Here is an 18,922-nt window from a genome sequence, read left to right as displayed (position 1 = left end):
TTATTCCATTTTATTATTATTATTATTATTATTATATTGATTATTATTACTTGGTTGTCTTGTTGCTGTAGATGATGAGGTTAGAAAAGTAGCCCCTATTCTGGGTGCCCTTATTATTGTTGTTAATATTATGTTGATGATTATTGGATTCTGGCTGCCCCATTAATATTAGGTTATTATATTATTGATAATATTGTATTATTACTAATATAATTATGTTGCTGTGTGTGAGGAGGACTGAAAAGAGGTCATTATCGTCAAGTTATATTATTATTAATATTATTATTAATATTTTGCTGTTGTGGGTGATGAGGATTGGACTCTGAGTGGCTAATAATAATAATAATAATAATATGTTGCTGTTGGGGGTAATAAGGATTGGATTCTGAGTGAATAATAATAACAATAATAAGTTGTAGTAGTAGTAGTTGCTGTTGTGGGTGATGAGAAATGTATTCTGAGAGCCTAATAATAATCATAATCATCATTATTAATGCACGCATCATCCGAAAATACATCACACCGTCCTAAACGCTTGGGAAGTGTTCAACTTGTGATTTTGTGATACGAAATCCAGCATATAGATCTCGTTTGCGGTTTCATATTGTGTCTTTGAGTCAACAATAATAATGATAATAATAATAATAATAATAATAATAATAAAAAAAACTTTATTTATATACCGCCCTATCTCCCGGATGGGACTCAGGGCGGTTTACAGTCATAAAAGCAACACAAACATTACATAACAACATAATACACATTATTAAACAAAGTAAAATAATACAATTATAACAATAAATCACACTTACATGACCAGATCAAGGGGACGGGAACCATAAAGGGAAATCTTATGCAATATATTCAGGCTCAGAAGTCGGCAGTAGTCCAATATAATTACTCAAAAACTCAATATAATTACTCAATAATAATAATATGTTGCTGCTGTGGGTGATGAGTATTGGATTCTGAGTGCCTAATAATAATAATAATAATTATTATTATTATTATTTGCTGTTGTGGGTGATGAGGATTGGATTATGATCTGCCAACTGCAAAAGGCCACCCTGCTGGGATCTGCATGCATCATCCGAAAATACATCACACAGCCCTAGACACTTGGGAAGTGTTCGACTTGTGATTTTGTGATACGAAATCAAGCATATCTATCTTGTTTGCTGTGTCATACAATCAAATATTATTATTATTATTATTAGCTGTTGTGGGTGATGAAGATTGGATTCTGAGTGCCTAATAATAATAATATAATAATAATAATAATAAATGATGTTGCTGTTTGTGGGTGATGAGGATTGGATTCTGAGTGCCTAATAATAATAATATGTTACTGTTGTGGGTGATAAGGATTGGATTCTGAGTGCCTAATAATAATAATAATGTAATAATAATAATAATTTGCTGTTGTGGGTGATGAGAATTGGATTCTGAGTGCCTTATTATTATTATTATTATTATTTGCTGTTGTGGGTGATGAGGATTGGATTCTGAGTGCCTAATAATAATAATAATAATAATAATTTGCTGTTGTGGGTGATGAGGATTGGATTCTGAGTGGCTAATAATAATAATTATTATTATTATTATTATTATTATTTGCTGTTGTGGGTGATGAGGATTGGATTCTGAGTGGCTAATAATAATAATAATACAGTAATATGTTGCTGTTTGTGGGTGATGAGGATTGGATTCTGAGTGTCCCATTAGTATTAGATAATTATTATTATGTAGTTATGGGTGCTGACAGGGCTGGGCAAACTTGGGCCCTGCAGATGTTTTGGACTTCAACTCCCACAATCCCTAACAGCCGGTTAGGGATTGTGGGAGTTGAAGTCCAAAAACACCTGGAGGGAGGGCCAAAGTCTGCCCAGGCCTGCTTTAGATGAGAGCTATAATTCCGAATAGGCTCCTAACAACCATTATGGGTGCTAATAATGGTGGGGAAGGCGCTTCTTTTGCAGGGCCCTGAAGTGAGGCCATTTCAGGGGAGGCGGGCAGGCTTCAAACGAAAGAAGAGAGAGAAGGCGGCCAAAACGACGGCGAGCGCAGAGGCCCAAAAGGGCAGGCAGGCAGGCAGGCAGGCAGGCAAGCAAGCATCGGCGCGTGGTGCGAGCCCTCCTCAGACCCCCCCCCCTCCCCCTCTTTTTCACTGTTAGCGGCGCCTCGTGCTCCCTGCAAGGCCTTAGTTTCAAAATGTATTCAATATATATGGTATATAATGTACATAAATAGTCATAAAAGTGGTCTCTCACCGGGCCCGGCGGCTCCCGCGACGGGGGAAGAGCCCCCGGCGGAATACATGGCGGAATACTCTTCTTCTCGAGGGACGGTGGGAACCCGCCTCCGCCTCCTCTTCCTCCTCGGCCGCCGCCTCCTCGTTCTGCTTCGCTCCCCGACCGAGGAGGGAAGGAGGGAGGGAGGCAGGGAGTCCCCGGGCCAGGCGGCCTCAGGCCCAGAGAGACGGAGGAGGCGGGCGGAGGGAGGAGGCGGAGGGAAGACGCGGGAGGAGGAGGAGCCACGGAAGGAGGGAGGTAGGCCGCGCTCGCCTCAGGCCCCGACAAGGCCTCGCCCGCACGGCCATGGCCTCCGCTTCCCTCACAGCACAAGTACAAACTCATCATCATCATTATTATTATTAACAGTATTTGATGCACAACAGGATTAGTACACAGCAAACATGATATTATTATTATCATCATTATTATCGTCATTTTCCGTTCTGCCACAGAGCCGCCCTCAGATGGACCTACTTTTCCCTCACAGTCAAGCCTCTGAGGCAGAAACTGAGGTGATAATTTTTTTACTTATTTATCGTGTCAGAAGCGAAACGAGGGTACAAGCTGTAATGTATTTGCAAGTACACTAGCGTCTCGCTTATCCAACCTCCACTTATCCAACGTTCTATATTATCCAACACAGTCGGCCTGTTAGAAGTCAATATTTCTGTGTTCAATGTTTTCAATGTATCGTGATATTTTGGTGCTAAATTCATAAATACAGTAATTACTACATTACGTTAACGTGTATTGAACTACAGTAGAGTCTCGCTTATCCAACGTAAACGGGCCGGCAGAATGTTGGATAAGCGAATATGTTGGATAATAAGGAGAGATTAAGGAAAAGCCTATTAAACTTCAGATTAGGTTATGATTTTACAAATTAAGCACCAAAACATCATGATATACAACAAATTTGACAGAGAAGTAGTTCAATATGCAGTAATGTTATGCTCTAATTACTGTATTTACGAATTTAGCACCAAAATATCATGATATATTGAAAACACTGACTACAAAAATGCCGTGGATAATCCAGAACCTTGGATAAGTGAGTCTTGGATAAGTAAGACTCTACTGTGCAAAGTTAAAGAAAAACTTGGCATTATACTAAATTTCCTTTTATTATTATTATTATTATTATTATTATTACTGTATTATTATTACTACAGTAGAGTCTCGCTTATCCAACATAAATGGGCCAGCAGAACGTTGGATAAGCGAATATGTTGGATAATAAGGAGAGATTAAGGAAAAGCCTATTAAACATCAGACTAGGTTATGATTTTACAAATTAAGCACCAAAACATCATGATATACAACAAATTTGACAGAAAAAGTAGTTCAATACACAGTAATACTATGTAGTAATTACTGTATTTACAAATTTAGCACCAAAATATCACGATGTATTGAAAACATTGGCTACAAAAATGTGTTGGATAATTCAGAACGTTGGATAAGCGAGTCTTGGATAAGTGAGACTCTACTGTATTTGGAAACACAAACAAAGTTAAGGGAAAAAAAACACTTGGCATTATACTAAATGTCCTTTTATTATAATAATACACTAGAGTCTCACTTATCCAAGACTCGCTTATCTAAGGTTCTGGATTATCCAATGCATTTTTGTAGTCAGTTTTCAATATATTGTGATATTTTGGTGCTAAATTCATAAATACAGTAATTACAACATAACATTTGATGTTTAATAGGCTTTTCCTTAATCCCTCCTTATTATCCAAGATATTCGCTTATCCACGGTTCTGCCGGCCCGTTTAGCTTGGATAAAGTGAGACTCTACTGTAATTATTATTATTATTATTATTTATTCATTTCTGTCCCACTTCTCTCCCATGGGTGGGATTCAAAGCAGCGTACAAAATACAAAATTCATACAAATACATCCGACCACAATACATAATCAGTTAAAATATCATATCCCAAAATAAAAACCCAATTAACATATCAAATAAAGCAACTTAAAAACTTAGACTTTGACCAGTGACTGGCCCCTTGGAGTGCCTCTGGTGTCACTGTAAGAAAGTCCTCCATGGTGCATGTGGCAGGGCTCAGAATGCATTGTAATCAGTAGTCTGTGGTTTGCTCTTCTCCACACTCGCATGTTGTGGACTCCACTTTGTGGCCCCATTGCTTATGGTTGGCTCTGCATCTCGTGGTGCCAGAGCGCAGTCTGTTCAGTGCCTTCCAAGTCGCCCAATCTTCTGTGTGCCCAGGAGGGAGTCTCTCTCATCCGGCATCTGCCACTGATTGACGTTCTGGGCTTCAGCCTGTCAATTTTGGACCCTCGCTTGCAGGGCATAGCCAGAAAAAAAAAATTCGGGATGGTGGTGGTGGTATGTGTGAATTTTTTTTTTCAGCAAATCATGAAAAATAGTCCCATAATGCAAAATAATTTAGAAATCAGGCTTTATCAATAAACTTCAGTGGACACTCATTGGGATTTGGTTAACCAGTGAAAATTCACGAGTAAACCAGTAAAAAAAAAAAACCTGAAAAATTCAACTCCCCCCCCCCCCCCCGCTACAGCCCTGCCTGTGAGTATCTCTGTAGTTCTTAGGAAACTATTTTTTGATTTAAGGTGTTGGCATATCCAAATGGGATGGGCCAGAGATGTCATTGCCTTGGTCCTTTCATTGCTGGCTGCTATTTACCAGTGGATGTCAGGTGGTGCAATACCGGCTAAACAGTATAATTTCTCCAGTGGTGTGGGGCGTAGACATCTTGTGATAATGCGGCATGTCTCATTAAGAGCCGCATCCACTGTTTTAGCGTGGTGAGATGTATTCCATCAGCAGCAGAGTAGCAAAGCACAAGCGCAAATGTTTTCACTGTTTATGGTTGTGATCCCCAGGTTGTGCCAGTCAGCTGTCCTATTATTTTATTTCTAGACCCCACTTTTTGCTTGATAGACAAGCAGTGCTTCTTGTAAGTCAGAGCATGGTCCAGGGTAGCTCCCAAGTGTTTTGGTGTGCTGCAATGCTCCAGTGGGATTCCTTCCCAGGTAATCATCAGAGCTCAAAGTGCTTTTCTGTTCTTAAGGTGAAAAGCACACGTCTGTATTTTAGATGGATTAGGGATCAGCACGTTTTCCCTGTAATATGCAGTAAGAGCACCTAAAGCTTCAGAGAGCTTTTGTTCAACCATTTCAAGGCCACCTGCTTGGGTGGTGATGGCATGATCGTCAGCATAGATGACACTCTGTCCCTTCTGACAGTGGCTGGTCATTTGTGTAAATGTTAAACATTTATGGAGCAAGCACACTCCCCTGAGGCAGGCCATTCTTCTGTTTCAGAAATAAGGCTGAACACTGTGAAAGCCACCCACTGCATGGGTATCAGCCTCCTCCCTGTATTTGTAGATTAAATACAAACAAGCCTTATTATTATTGATGCAAAAACGCCATATGACACAGCAAACAAGATGTATATGCTGCATTTTGTATCATAAAATCCCAAGTCAAACACTTCCCAAGCGTTTAGGACTATGTGATGTATTTTTTAATGATGAGTGCAGATCCAAGTAAGGTGGCCTTTTGCAGTTGACAGATCATGATTTTGTCGATCTTTATTGTTTTCAAATGACGGCTGGATCTTTTGGCACAGCACCCAGTGTGCCGATTACCACTGGGATCACCTGTACTAGTTTATGCCAGAGCCTTTGTGGTTCGACTCCCCTCATTATTACCATAATCATCATTGTTTCCAGCCTTTTCTGCCTCAGAAGCTCACTCATAGACCTGCTTTTCCACCACTCAAAACAAATAAAAACAAGCCTCCCATCATTAGTTATCATTATGATTTTACCTGCCTCCTCTGTTGCTTCAGAAGCTCCCTCAGGGTTTCACTCGACTGCCTTTTCTTCTGTCACACAGAACAAATAAAAGCAATCCTTAGATAACTATTATTATTTTATTACCATAACTTTATTTTATTTGAGTCATTTTTTACCCCTCTTCTCCCGACACAAGTCCAACACGACTAGACTTAATGTCAGGGGAAAACCTTTACCTTTGGCATCATCAGTATTCTCTTCATATTCCTTTCTCCAATTTTGCATATCTCCTTCCAGGAGTCCTAGGATACTAAACCTGTGGATATATTTATTGCTCATGTCAGAAATGAGGGTAAAAGTTGTAATGTATTTGAAAACACAAAGCTTAAAACAACAACAACTTGGCATTATGCTAAATGTCATTTGACAAGTAGCTGGCCACTTGGAGTGCCTCTGGTGTTGCTGTAAGCAGGTCTTCCATTGTGCATGTGGCAGGACCCAGACTGCATTGTAGTAAGTGGTCTGTGGTTTGCTCTTCTCCACACTCGCATGTTGTGGACTCCACTTTGTGGCACCATTGCTTAAGGTTGGCTCTGCATCTTGTGGTGCCAGAGCGCAGTCTGTTCAGTGCCTTCCAAGTTGCCCAGTTTTCTGTGTGCCCAGGAGGGCATCAGCCACTGATTGAGCTTCCAGGTTTTAGCCTGCCACTTTTGGACTCTTGCTTGCTGAAGTGTTCCTGTGAGTATCTCTGTAGATTTTAGAAAACTATTTATTGATTTAAGGCATTGGTGTGTTGACTGTTAACCGAACTGGGGATGGACCAGAGATGTCACTGCCTTGGTCCTTTCATTGCTGGCTGCTACTTCCCGGTGGATGTCAGGTGGTGTCAGGACCCAGGCTGCAGAGCACCAATAACCATGCGCAGAGACCAGAATCTATCTAATATCTTTATTAAAGAAATATATAAAGTCAATAAAAACAAGTGTAGAATATAGTTCAGAAGTAGACCTTTCAGGAAAGGTCAAATATAGTCCAGGAAAACAATGTCCAATATGAGATATTAAAGTCCAAAGTTGTAATCCAATAACCGAAACACACACTTTGCCAAGCAAAGTGAGGGGAAATGACAAGGTCCTTTAGTCCATGGAACTTGATGCAAGGCTGGAGAGCGAACTAGATCCTTGGCAAACGAGGCTTGATTCAAGGCAACAAGAAACGAGGAACAAGAACAGGGTCCGTGGCAAAATCCGTGGCGGGGTCCGGGGAACAAGGCAGGGCTGGAACGAGAGCAAGGTCCTGGAAACTGGAGTAGCGTAGTCCACACACAATCTACTCCCGAAGCTGACGAATTGACTCCGCATGGAATCCTAGTGGCCAAACACCTATATAGGATCTTGTTTTCCCGCCAAAGAACACTTTCTCTGGGGAAACAAGAAACGAAACCTATTCTGTGTCCAGATGCAGGACTCCTTAAACTTTCCCAAGGGAAACAGACTTAATCAACTAATTGTCTGGCAGCAATCCTGGCGCTCCTGCGAGTCGCCTCCCGAGCGCTTCTATCTTGATTATAATAAAGGCGGCGAGAAAATGGGGGAGATTTCTGCTCAAGGCTTGTTTGCCTGACTTCTTGTGGGCAAACATCTTGCAGCTGCAAGGGCTCCAAATCCGGCAGAAACGGTGGGAAACCCAAGTTTTCCTCTTCATCTGTCACAACAGTACTAGGAACGGGACTACATGGCCCATGAGTCATCACAGGTGGTGAAATGCTAGCTAAACAGTATAATTTCTCCAGTGGTGTAGGGCACAGACTTCCTGTGATGTGGCATGTCTCATTAAGAGCCACATCCACTGTTTTAACGTTCCATACTGGGCATGCTTATTCAGCAGCAGAATAGCAAAGCACAAGGGCAGATGTTTTCACTGTGTCTGGTTGTGGTCGCTATGTGGTGCCAGTCAGTTTTCATGGGATGCTATTTCTAGCCCCCACTTTTTGCTTGATAGTCAGGCAGTGCTTCTTGTAAGTCAGAGCACGGTCCAAGGTAACTCCCCGGTATTTTGGTGTGCTGCAATTCTCCAGTGGGATTCCTTCCTGTGGATGCTCACGACCCATTAGAGGAAACAATATACAGTAGTCTCACTTATCCAACATAAACGGACTGGCAGAACGTTGGATAAGTGAATATGTTGGATAATAAGGAGGGATTAAGGAAAAGCCTATTAAACATCAAATTAGGTTATGATTTTACAAATTAAGCACCAAAACATCATGTTTAACAACAAATTTGACAGAAAAAGTAGTTCAATACGCAGTAATGTTATGCTGTAATTACTGTATTTACGAATTTAGCACCAAAGTATCACGATATATTGAAAACATTGACTACAAAAATGCGTTGGATAATCCAGAACGTTGGATAAGCGAGTGTTGGAGAAGTGAGACTCTACTGTATTAACATCATCATCATCATAGGCTGTCCCAATACAAATACAATTCTAACAGCTGAAAGACAAGTGTCCTAGAGAATACCGGTAAGAGCTTTATTCATGTTTTCTATAACCAAAATGAATGTATAAGTGAGACTCTACTGTAGTGCAATAGTATAATTGCTATAAAATAGGAATTTGGAATTTAATATTAAATCCATGTACAGCAGCCATGGGCAAAATTTGGGAAATCCGGATGATTTGGACTTCAACTCCCACAATTACTAACAGCCTACCAGTTCAGGAACACAGGTTAGTCTCCTCTGAGCAAAACCTAAGCGAGCGCTGGGAATTGTGGGGGTTGTAGTTCCGAGGCGGGCTCTATTACGTAACGACCAGCTTTCCTTCCGCCTCTCTAGCCTCTCCGCCCCTAGACAGGCCTTTTTTTCCATTGGAGCATGCGCAGTAGTCTTCGCTCAGGCCAACTCTGGCCGCTCTCACTTCTTCCCCCTGAAGCTTCCTCTATATGTCCCAACAAGGCCTTCGCTGATTGGACGCATCACGAGGCTTTGCCTCACCGGGGAGCATGCCCCGCTTGGATTGGTCCCGCGGACTCTCGCGCAAACCCGGAGATCCTCCCGCCTTCTCAAGAAAACCCGTTCATTGGCTGGTGTTCTCCCGAAGGCCGCTGGTGATTGGACGAGAAGGGCTTGATAAGCGGCGCGGCGTGCGCGCGGCCTTCCTTTCCGGTTCTGCCTCAGCCCGGAGCGCACAAGGTGCTGCGTCCTTCAGACGAAGCTAAGGCCGAGTTTCCAGCCGGCGACCAGCACCGCGCCCTATTCACACCCCTCTCGGACCCGCCATGGCCTCTGTATCCGAGCTCGCCTGCATCTACTCCGCCCTCATCCTCCACGACGACGAAGTCACCGTCACGGTCAGTGCTTTCGTGAGGGAGGCCGGGAAGGAGAGAGTGCGCATGCGCGAAGCGAATGCTTGGAATCAGGCATGCTTGGGCTCTCTCTGGGTTTTAGGACTTCAACTCCCATCATTCCGAGCAGCCTCAGGACCTTTCCTTTTCCCCCTCAGCCGCTTAAGCGGCTGAGGGGGAAAAGGAAGGGTCCTGAGGCTGCTCGGAATGATGGGAGTTGAAGTCCCAAAACCCAGAGAGGGCCCATGCCTGCTGTAAAGTACCTGAGCTTTAACTATTTTGTTTCCTTCGTGTTAGGAGGACAAAATCAACGCCCTGATCAAAGCAGCAGGAGTCAATGTCGAGCCTTTCTGGCCTGGCCTCTTTGCAAAGGTAAATTAAACATTTATCAATGTCTTGTACTATGATTTAATTGGATGGTCAATATCTGCCTTAGGATGTTATTAGTGCCTTGTAATCAAATGAGGAGCGGCTACCAATGTCAATCATTTCTTGAGTCATGAGAGGGTATCAGGTCAGGCAGCTGCTGAGCATTTTGAAAGTTTTCAAGTCAGTATGTTGGTTTCTAGTAATCAAAGGGTGTACCAATTAGAGTTATTTTTGAAAGTAGTTGTGTAGATACGTGGGACTTCAGATCTAAGACAGATCCTAGATCTTCCTACCTTAATAGCATTGTAACTGCAAGTGAGAGGTATCTGGTGTCAAAGGCTTTCGCAGCAAGAATCACTGTGTTGTTGTGAGTTTTCTGGGTTGTGTAGTCATGCTCTAGAAGCCTTCTCTCCTGACATTTCACTTGCATATATGGCAGGCATCTTCAGGGGTTGTGAGGTCTCTTGGAAACTAGGCAAGTGGGGTTTACATGTCTGGAATGTCCAGGGTGAGAGAAAGAACTCTTGTCTGTTTGAGGCAGGTGTGAATGTTCCAATTGGCCACCTTGATTAGCATTGAGTAGCCTTGCAGCTTCAAGGTCTGGCTGCTTGCTGCCTGGAGGAATCGTTTGTTGCCAATGCTTTGTTGAATCCTTTGTTCAGTGCTACTCAAGGTGGTCAATTGCAACATTCACACCTGCCTCGAACAGAGTTCTTTCTCCCACCTTGAACATTCCACAGATATATAAATCCACTTGCTTAGTTTCTAATAGACCTCACAACTCCTGAGGATGACTGCCAAAGATGCAGGTGAAACATCAGGAAAGAATGCTTCTGGAACATGGCCAGACATCCTGGAAAACTCACAGTAACCCTAAGAGGTATCTGTTCTGTCAGTCGGATGCCATCATAGAATAGCTTTATTGTCATTTTATTATTGCTCAACAAAATCATAGAATCATAGAGTTGGAAGAGGCCTCATGGGCCATTTAGACCAACCTCCTGCCAGGAAGCAGGAAATCACATTTAAAGCCCCCCCCTCCCCCGATGGCCACCCAGCCTCTTTAAAAACTTGAGCCTCCATCACACTCTGTGGCAGAGAGTTCCATTGCTGAACAGCTCTCACAGTTAGGAAGTTCTTCCTAGTGTCCAGGTGGAGTCTCCTTTCCTATAATTTATTATTGAAGTGTTATTTATTTTTGATTATTATAATTTGAAGTCATTGTTCCGTGGCCTAATCTCCAGGGCAGCAGAAAACAAGCTTGCACCTTCCTACCTATGATATGTGAGACTTCAGATCTAAGACAGTGGCTGAGATCCCAGGTCCTGCTACCTTAATGGCCACTGGAACTGCAAGTGAGAGTTATCTGTTCTGTCGATGTGTTACCTTCATAGACTAGAATAGGTTTATTGTCATTGTGCTATATAACGAAACTGCATGCATTCCCCTGTACACACCACAAAACAATACACCCATCCCTCCACACACACCCCACCACCGCATCATTAAAAATACATCACATAGTCCTAAACACTTGGGAAGTGTTCGACTTGTGATTTTGTGATACAAAATGCAGCATATACATCTTGTTTGCTGTGTCATACTGTGTTTTGTGTCAATAATAAGGCTTGTTTGTATTTGTTCTGTGAGGAAAAAAGGAGGCCATCGTTGTGAGGATAGCTTTGAGGCAGAAAAGGAGGCAGGAAAATATAATAGTGAAATCGAGCAACCCAATGCCACATTTATGCGAAACCATGGAGTTCAACATTGCCATAGTTCCTGGATAAAAGCTGTCTCTTAGTCTGTTTGTCAATATGCTGGGTGAGATGGATCTCCAATAAAGCTCTGAGCTTTCTTAAGCCTACAGGACCTATAAAGGTATTTCAGAAAGGGGAGAAAGATGGCATTCTCTGTGCAGAAGTGACCCTTTGGAGCACCTTCCTATCTGCCACTGTTCAGTTACTACGCAGATGCAGTAGGTTAGGACACTCTAGCACAGCGCTAAAAAGTCACAGCCAGTTTTTCATTCAGTTGTTGGTTCCTTAAGTGTCTCAGCAGTACAGTCTCTGCTGGACCCTCTTAACCAGCACTACCATATGGGTGCCCCAGATCAGATCCTCCCGAACAGTTACACCCAGGAACTTGAAATTGGCCACCTCCACCACTTGGTTTCCATTTATGGCCAGTGGCTGCATTTTTGGTCTGTCTATTATAAGCTCCTTGGTCTTATTGATGTTAAGAAACATTTACTGCAGTGATTCCTAGTGTTGACAGTCAGGCTGAACCATGTTTGTACCAGAGATTGCTGGTAGGGGGGAATGTAAGTCTTAGTCTGACAGGAGAATAAGCCACACAGCAGCTAGTAGTTGTTAAGGCTGGATTGGGGGCTTCTACCCGGTGGCAGTATGCTGTCATCAGAAATAGTCTTTGTGAATACACTTTCGTTTTGGATGTGCGACTCTAGATTTTAAATCTAAGTCACATTCAAAATTCCAGCCAATATCTTATTGTAAACTGCAGAACTGTTTCCCCCCTTACTACTAAAGCATTTTGAGAGTATGTAATAGTATGTAGGTTGATATTGTGAAACAATATTTTGTTTAGTCAGAACTGCTGAAACCACCTTGCTTTTTTTTTTCTCTGATGATCCTGTTTGTTGTTTTCAGGCCTTGGCCAACATTGACATTGGAAGCCTCATCTGCAACGTAGGAGTCGGCGGTGGGGCCCCGGCTGCTGCGGCCCCTGCAAGCGGAGGGGCCCCAGCTGGCGGTGCTGCTCCTGGTGAGTATGCTTCATAATGGCAGGGCTGGCACCTGCTGCCCAAAAGGGTCTGTGCTACCCCTAGCAACACCTGGGCTTGCAAACGGGTTAAAATGTGGCAGAGATTGCTGTTATCTGACGAATATTAATTATATTTTGCAGCTGAGGAAAAGAAAGAGGAAGAGAAAAAAGAAGAGTCGGAAGAATCTGATGACGACATGGGTTTTGGTCTCTTTGACTAAGCCAGCTTTTGTACTCTAATAAAATACAAAAGTGTAAATAAAATCTGACTTGATTTTGAAACTTTCCTGTGCAAGACTATCATCTGCCTGTAATTGAGGGTTGCAGCATTTCTCGCATCTAGGACTTTAGTTGCCATTTTTTTGAGCAAATCTCACATTAAGTACCAAGGAGCAATGCTCTCTAGTTGTGCTGAGGAGGTCTTTTATTTGACTGCTTCGCAGTATTTCTTTCACTGTGATTCACTCAGAAAATGAACCTCCTGGATAGAACTCAAAGGCATATCCATTTAAACTGGAATATCAGTTTAAAAAGGGATCTTGGGGCACCTTAGAGACATAACTGAGGGTGAAGTTGCTAAAATAGGTTTTTGCAGACAAAATTCAAATTCCTTATTTGCTAATGCGATACCGCAGTCAAGAAAAACCATTATTCTGCATGGGACATGCAGGCCAATCTAAACCAGAGGATAAGGTAACATTTAAGTAGCATCAGAAATACATAAAAACATTACAGAATACGTTAGTCATCCTGGCCATCCCATCTCTGGACAAAAGAAAAAAATACGAAGGAGAGAAATAGAATTAAAATATATACATCAGCACCAGGATATCAAAAGTATGTAATTGTTTCCTGGCAGGTTACACGTGTAACACTGGTTGACATGCCAGATGCATGAGGGCCCTTGGCCAGTTTTTTATAACTTCTTTTGGGTTCCCAGTCAGCTCTACCAACAAATGTGGTTATTTACTCGCCTTGGCTTTAGGCAACCTCTTTTTAATCACACTATTTTTGTTCCTGGATTATAACGATTTCCTTATTGGTTCTATGATTTAAAAAATGGAAAAGGTTTATTAAACTGCAAAAACTTTGTTTTGGTGAGAGAGAAATCCTGCAGCATATTTTGCTAGTTTTTCAATGAATATCTCATTGAGTCGCAACTAATTTTAACTTAAGTTTGGGGCAGCCACAAAAATGAAATTTCTGGAATATACAGGGAATTATAAACGGGAATAACACTCAAACCAGGAACAGGTTTCTTTTTCCTTCAAATTTGGCTACATAGTGCCTATCAAAACTGAACATGCCTCATCAGCATGCCTGAAAGTTTTGCATTTATGTATTCACATATGCAGCCTCATTCAGAGCTATAAAAATGATCTTGGGCATTTCACTCCATTTGCCTAAGGAAGAAGGCTTCACTACAAAGACTTGTTACCCACTTCTTTTCATGTAGCCACAACATAAACTCTTAGGTTCTTGGGTGGAGTGATCAATCAGGAGTAAAGTAAGAGTATAAAATCTGGCCTTTTTGCATTGGCTAAGACTTTGATGGCAACAACATGCTATCCAAACAGCAATAGCATTGTCTTTCTGAGCGGATGCTATTACTGATATAATTTGTAATGTATTTTCTCCTTGTGCTTACATTGCGTATTCCCAGTGCTTTAGTAAGTAGTATTTGAAACTGGTTGTTCTGGAAGCTTGCAGATACTGATTTCTACCCCGTGAAACAAATTATGGAAGTCTTCCTTGTAGAAGAACAAGGAGGTAAATAGGAAATGTAAGACTGCAGGTTATTTTAAAATAATAACAGAAACTAGGTAATACAAAATATTTCAGGAGATAAGTTAACAATCCAAGCAGCTTTAAAATATTCATCATGGCTTTAATCTTTCTTTATAAATTATATAAAAATGGGGAACATGTATGGTTACAGAACTTTTTTCTCTCTTCTAAATGCACTCTCGAGTTGCTCTGGCACAAAGCAGCTTCTTTGTTTTTCACTTTCAAGGAAAACCATTGCTACAAAAAACTGGCACATTATTCTGTTGAAAAAGACAAGTTCTCTGCCATGTTCTAGACTACTTTGCGCTCCAATGGTTCATCGCACGCATCCACATGAAAAGGGGCAGCAGGGAACATGAAGAGGAGGAATTTAGTTCTTTTTTGAAATGAGACGCTTTGAAAATATAGCTTTTTAATCTTCTTTCTCTGTAAATTGTGATTAGCATTTTGCGGCACTAAGTGTTCTAATAAAAAAAAAGAATTCCAGTCTGGACAGTTTGCGTATTGCAAGCGAGAATTCTCAGCCGCAAGGTTTCCCAGAACTCTTCGCTTCGTAATTCTCAGTTCTGAAGCTTGGACAGTTCATTTGCCAAGTATTTTATTTTGGAGTTTCAAACCTTGAAGAGGATGGCCTTCCGCACTGGTGCCCCGCTGTCAAGGACTGCACAGTTACCTTTCCATGAAAATCACTTGTCAATTTTGGACCTTTCTTGGCATTGCTGATTATTTTCCCCAAAAGCGCTTGTAGCAGAGAAAAACCCACAATGTCACTGTGTTAAGCAGGATGGGAATTGCTTTGAATCTGGGACTAGACGGGGTCGATCCTCGTTTCTGCTGGGAGGTTATATTGCTGACTTAGTGACGCCATCCTCTCTCTTCTAGTGGGGCCTGGACTGACTAATGGATTTTAGCCTGGCCTGGTCAATAACGTCCAGCAAGTTCTTAGCATCCACTGCCAGAGCGTGAGCTGCCGTGAGCATCTGCTTCTTGTATTCCTGCTGCAGGGTCGTCATCACATACTGCTGAGCCAACTTCATCTTGTTAATCAGCTCAGCAAGGTCAGAATTCAGGAGTTTCTGGGCCATCTCAATCTGCAAAGAAAGGAAAAAATTCAAAATGGGGCAAAAATAATAAAGAGTACAAGTGACTAACTAATTACAGGCAATCCCTGAGATGCAAACATCCAACTTACAACTCATAGTTAAGAACGGGGGTGACACAACAGGAAGTGAGGAATCTTCCCCTTGGAAAGAAGGGATATTGACTCCTGGAAAAGTTATTATCATGGGGAAAAGGGCTCTCCACTGAAGCTTTCTCACCAACCCTTATTTCCACAACAAGCCAATTTTTTCAAAACCCAATTATCACAGTGAGGTGAAATCTTCTGAATGGGGACACAGACAGCAAAACAAACATCACAGGGGTGTTTACTCTTCCCAATGCTATCCAAAGCTTGCATCTATCTATCTATCTATCTATCTATCTATCTATCTATCTATCTATCTATCTATCTATCTATCTATCTCACTCTATCTTGCTCGTAATTTAGAGACCACCCGTATAGCTGTTTTTAAACCAATGTCTACATCATAGTCCCTATGAAAGCCTGCCTAATTTTTAGAAGCATAAGCTTTTCCAGGTAAACAGCCCTTCGATGGTCAAATTTATATAGTCTGTGGCGCAGGCTGGTGAGCAGCCTGCTGCAATAAATCACTCTGACCATGAGGTCATGAGTTCGAGGCCGGCCTGTGGCAGGGTGAGCACCCATCAAATTAAAAAATAAAAAATATCCCCTACTCGTTGCTGACCTAGCAACCCAAAAGATAGTTGCATCTATCAAGTAGGAAATAAGGTACCACTTATAAAATGGGGAGGCAAATTTAACTAATTTACGACGTTGGAATGAGGAAGTGCCGTCACAGTGGATGATGAAAGCAGCTGCTCCCCCCTGTGGCCAGAATCGAACATCCCCTCAGGAGCAGGTTAAATTGCCTCTGTGTCTGTCTTTGTCTCGGTTCTATGTGTATATGGGCATTGAATGTTTGCCCTATATTTATATAATGTGATCTGCCCTGAGTCCCCTTCGGGGTGAGAAGGACAGAATACAAATACTGTAAATAAATAAATAATAAACACTGTTTTATAGAGCAGAATACACTTCTACCCAAAGGCAACTGTTTTAGGATTCAATCATAGTCAAATGATTCTCATTTCTTTTTCTTTGGTTAATGTTTACAAAATGTACCCCAATCCTAAAGCCCTAACTAAAGCAGACTAAGTGAATCAATAGGATTTACTGATCTATTCATGCACCTTTCAACAACAGATTGAATGGGTGTACTTTGGCTGAAACCAAACACCAACTATAAACACACAACTGCTCTGGACCTAAAAGCCAGAGATGAGAATTCTGCTGCCATCCATCTTGGTCAGACTTCAGCTCCCATCATTCCTCACCAGAGGCTGTAGCGACTGTAAAGATGTGTGAGGGAAGAATCTTTTTGATCCCACCGCTGCCACCAATTTGTACAGAGGTGAGGTAGGGAAGGAATCTTTTTATCCTACCGCTGCCACCAATTTGTACAGATGTGTGACAGGGATGGAATCCTTTTTTGATCCCACCACACACACAGATACCACCAATTATAAAGATGTCTTATGGATGTTGATTTTAATTAATTATTTATTTAATTATCTTCTTCGCTGCCACCGATGGAGGAGATGTCAGGCGGATGGCACTGGTTCTTTTTAACGATTTCTTTGTTTATTTTACCTCAGATGATGATGTTGCTTAACTTGGTATATAATTGTGACAGAGACTTAGATGGAATTAAATCAAAACAAGTTTATTGCTTGTACAGAGCTTGATGGTTTCTTATAACTTTTTAAAGGCACTTAGCTTAATGGTTACAAACAGATATGAGGTGTTCAAACTTTCAAAATACTTCTTCCTCTCAGCTAAACTAAAACCTGATCCTCCTGGATCTACTGGGATTAACTTTCCCTAATCCACAGCCTCTGTAAATGACCCTAAACAAGTCCCCTAACTTGCTTAGTCTGGCCTAATAGAGGTCTGTCCTTCTGGTTCCCTTCAGTCTTGAAACCAGACTGCTCCCTGTGATTTAAAATCACAGACTGTCTAAAATAAATCCTTTTATTTTAGACCTGACTCAAATTCTTTTGAGTCACCCTGATCCTCCACATGAGAATCAGTCTTCTTCCTGCGACTCAAAATCACAGACTGAAACTGGGTTTTAAAACATTCCCCTTTTCCTTTCCAAATGGCGGTTGGCTCCGCCCCCGTTGTCATAGCAACCGGTTCTTCAATGCTGGTATTAACAGCTCTAATACTCACCATTTTAAATTAACTAAACCTGACTGTTTAAACAAATCAAATAAACATGTCATCATTAAACAAAATAAAACACACACTTCTTTACAGCGACTGATGAGAACTTCAGTCCAACAAGACCATTCCCATCCCTGGCTTAAAGGGAAAGTAAGACCAAACACCAGAATGCCGAAATGAAAGAATTTTATATATTAGTTACATTTAAATCCTGGCTATTATGGTTGTTAAGTCCTATGTCTAAGGTAAAAACTCAAACCAGAATCACTAAGTCCACCTAAGATAATTTATTCCAAAATTAATATTCACAGAAGGAGTCTCTCTTATTTTGCAGAGGGAATCCTGTATCATGCAGCTATGTTTCTGTAGTGCTGTCTCCTAATGCTACCCCGATTCCACCCTTCAACAAAACTCTATCCATGTTGTCAGCAGGTAGATCAGTGAGAATGTTGCCAGCTATTTTCCTGTAGTTAGATGTGTCGCATAGGCATTTGCAAGGATTTAGTGTGTCCATCTACCACAAAGCAGCCGGAAGTGTTTCCACTACCACCCCCGCCCCCCGGCCGACAAGAACTCAGAAACAGCTGCTCTGTATACAAGGTAGGCCTGGGTTGGTGGGTTGCTGGTCACTGTGCCATCAGAACAGAAATGCCTACTACTGGGTGTTCTGGGAGAAGCTTTGCAGCCTCTTAACGAGTTTGGAGTATCACAGGAAATTTGGACAACCTGCCAAACCCTAGGAATATGAAAACAGAGCTTTAAGTCATTTTCAACTTATGGCGAACCTAAAGCAACCCAAACGTAGATTTTTCTTCTCAAGATTTGTCCAAAGGAGGTTTGACTTCACTCCTGTCTAAGGCCGAGAGAGTGTTTCTTGCCCAAGGCCACCCAGTAAGTCTCCAAGGCCAGGTGAGGGATTGAGCTCTGGCTTCCAGAATCATATCCCAATGTTTAAATCACTACATCATGCATACTAGCTCTCAACTGACTTAATTAGAAGAAACTAAAGTCTGTAGCATTCAGAGTTGTTACTCATATGGCGAGTAATATGCAACCCAGTAACTGCCCACACATTGCCCCCACCTACCTCTCTGTGAGTGCTGGTGGGCAGCACAGGAATGGTTTCATCTACTGTTGCCAGTAAAGTTCTTAGTGCTAAACCAACCTCCTAGTTGAAAAAAGAGTGATAAATTA

The 18,922-nt window shown here is 41.8% G+C and overlaps 3 protein-coding genes across 12 annotated transcripts in view; 1 reads left to right on the top strand and 2 right to left on the bottom strand.

The window, feature by feature from the left end:
• ago2 (argonaute RISC catalytic component 2) overlaps positions 1-2,524 on the bottom strand; it is a 40,068-nt gene extending 37,544 nt beyond the window's left edge. For both annotated transcript variants that reach the window (XM_016992788.2, XM_016992787.2), the window contains exon 1: positions 2,271-2,524. In XM_016992788.2, the coding sequence (XP_016848277.1) occupies positions 2,271-2,319 (49 nt within the window). In that variant the 5' untranslated portion in view covers positions 2,320-2,524. The remainder of the gene's footprint in view (positions 1-2,270) is intronic.
• Positions 2,525-9,238: 6,714 nt separating this feature from the next.
• Positions 9,239-12,877, top strand: LOC100555464 (large ribosomal subunit protein P1). The gene is made up of 4 exons (XM_003219471.4): positions 9,239-9,447; positions 9,739-9,813; positions 12,477-12,591; positions 12,733-12,877. The coding sequence occupies exons 1-4, from the start codon at positions 9,376-9,378 to the stop codon at positions 12,810-12,812; spliced, it is 342 nt and encodes a 113-aa protein (XP_003219519.1). The 5' UTR covers positions 9,239-9,375; the 3' UTR covers positions 12,813-12,877.
• Positions 12,878-14,458: 1,581 nt separating this feature from the next.
• Positions 14,459-18,922, bottom strand: part of ptk2 (protein tyrosine kinase 2) — a 261,873-nt gene continuing 257,409 nt past the window's right edge. For all 9 annotated transcript variants that reach the window (XM_062979966.1, XM_062979967.1, XM_062979962.1 and 6 more), the window contains 2 exons: positions 18,816-18,896; positions 14,459-15,470 (listed from right to left, as the gene is read on the bottom strand). In XM_062979966.1, coding sequence (XP_062836036.1) covers positions 15,258-15,470; positions 18,816-18,896 — 294 coding nt within the window. In that variant the 3' untranslated portion in view covers positions 14,459-15,257. The remainder of the gene's footprint in view (positions 15,471-18,815; positions 18,897-18,922) is intronic.

The sequence above is a fragment of the Anolis carolinensis genome, chromosome 4, assembly GCF_035594765.1.
Source record: "Anolis carolinensis isolate JA03-04 chromosome 4, rAnoCar3.1.pri, whole genome shotgun sequence".
In the NCBI taxonomy this organism is placed as follows: Eukaryota; Metazoa; Chordata; class Lepidosauria; order Squamata; family Dactyloidae; genus Anolis; species Anolis carolinensis.
This window is presented reverse-complemented; position numbering and strand designations above follow the sequence as displayed.

Bases quoted from the DNA above. Each gene is read 5' to 3' on its own strand.
- LOC100555464 (XM_003219471.4), top strand. From the start codon at position 9,376: ATGGCCTCTGTATCCGAGCTCGCCTGCATCTACTCCGCCCTCATCCTC. The intron at 9,448-9,738 runs GTCAGTGCTTTC...CCTTCGTGTTAG, and splicing joins ACGACGAAGTCACCGTCACG to GAGGACAAAATCAACGCCCT. The intron at 12,592-12,732 runs GTGAGTATGCTT...TATATTTTGCAG, and splicing joins AGCTGGCGGTGCTGCTCCTG to CTGAGGAAAAGAAAGAGGAA.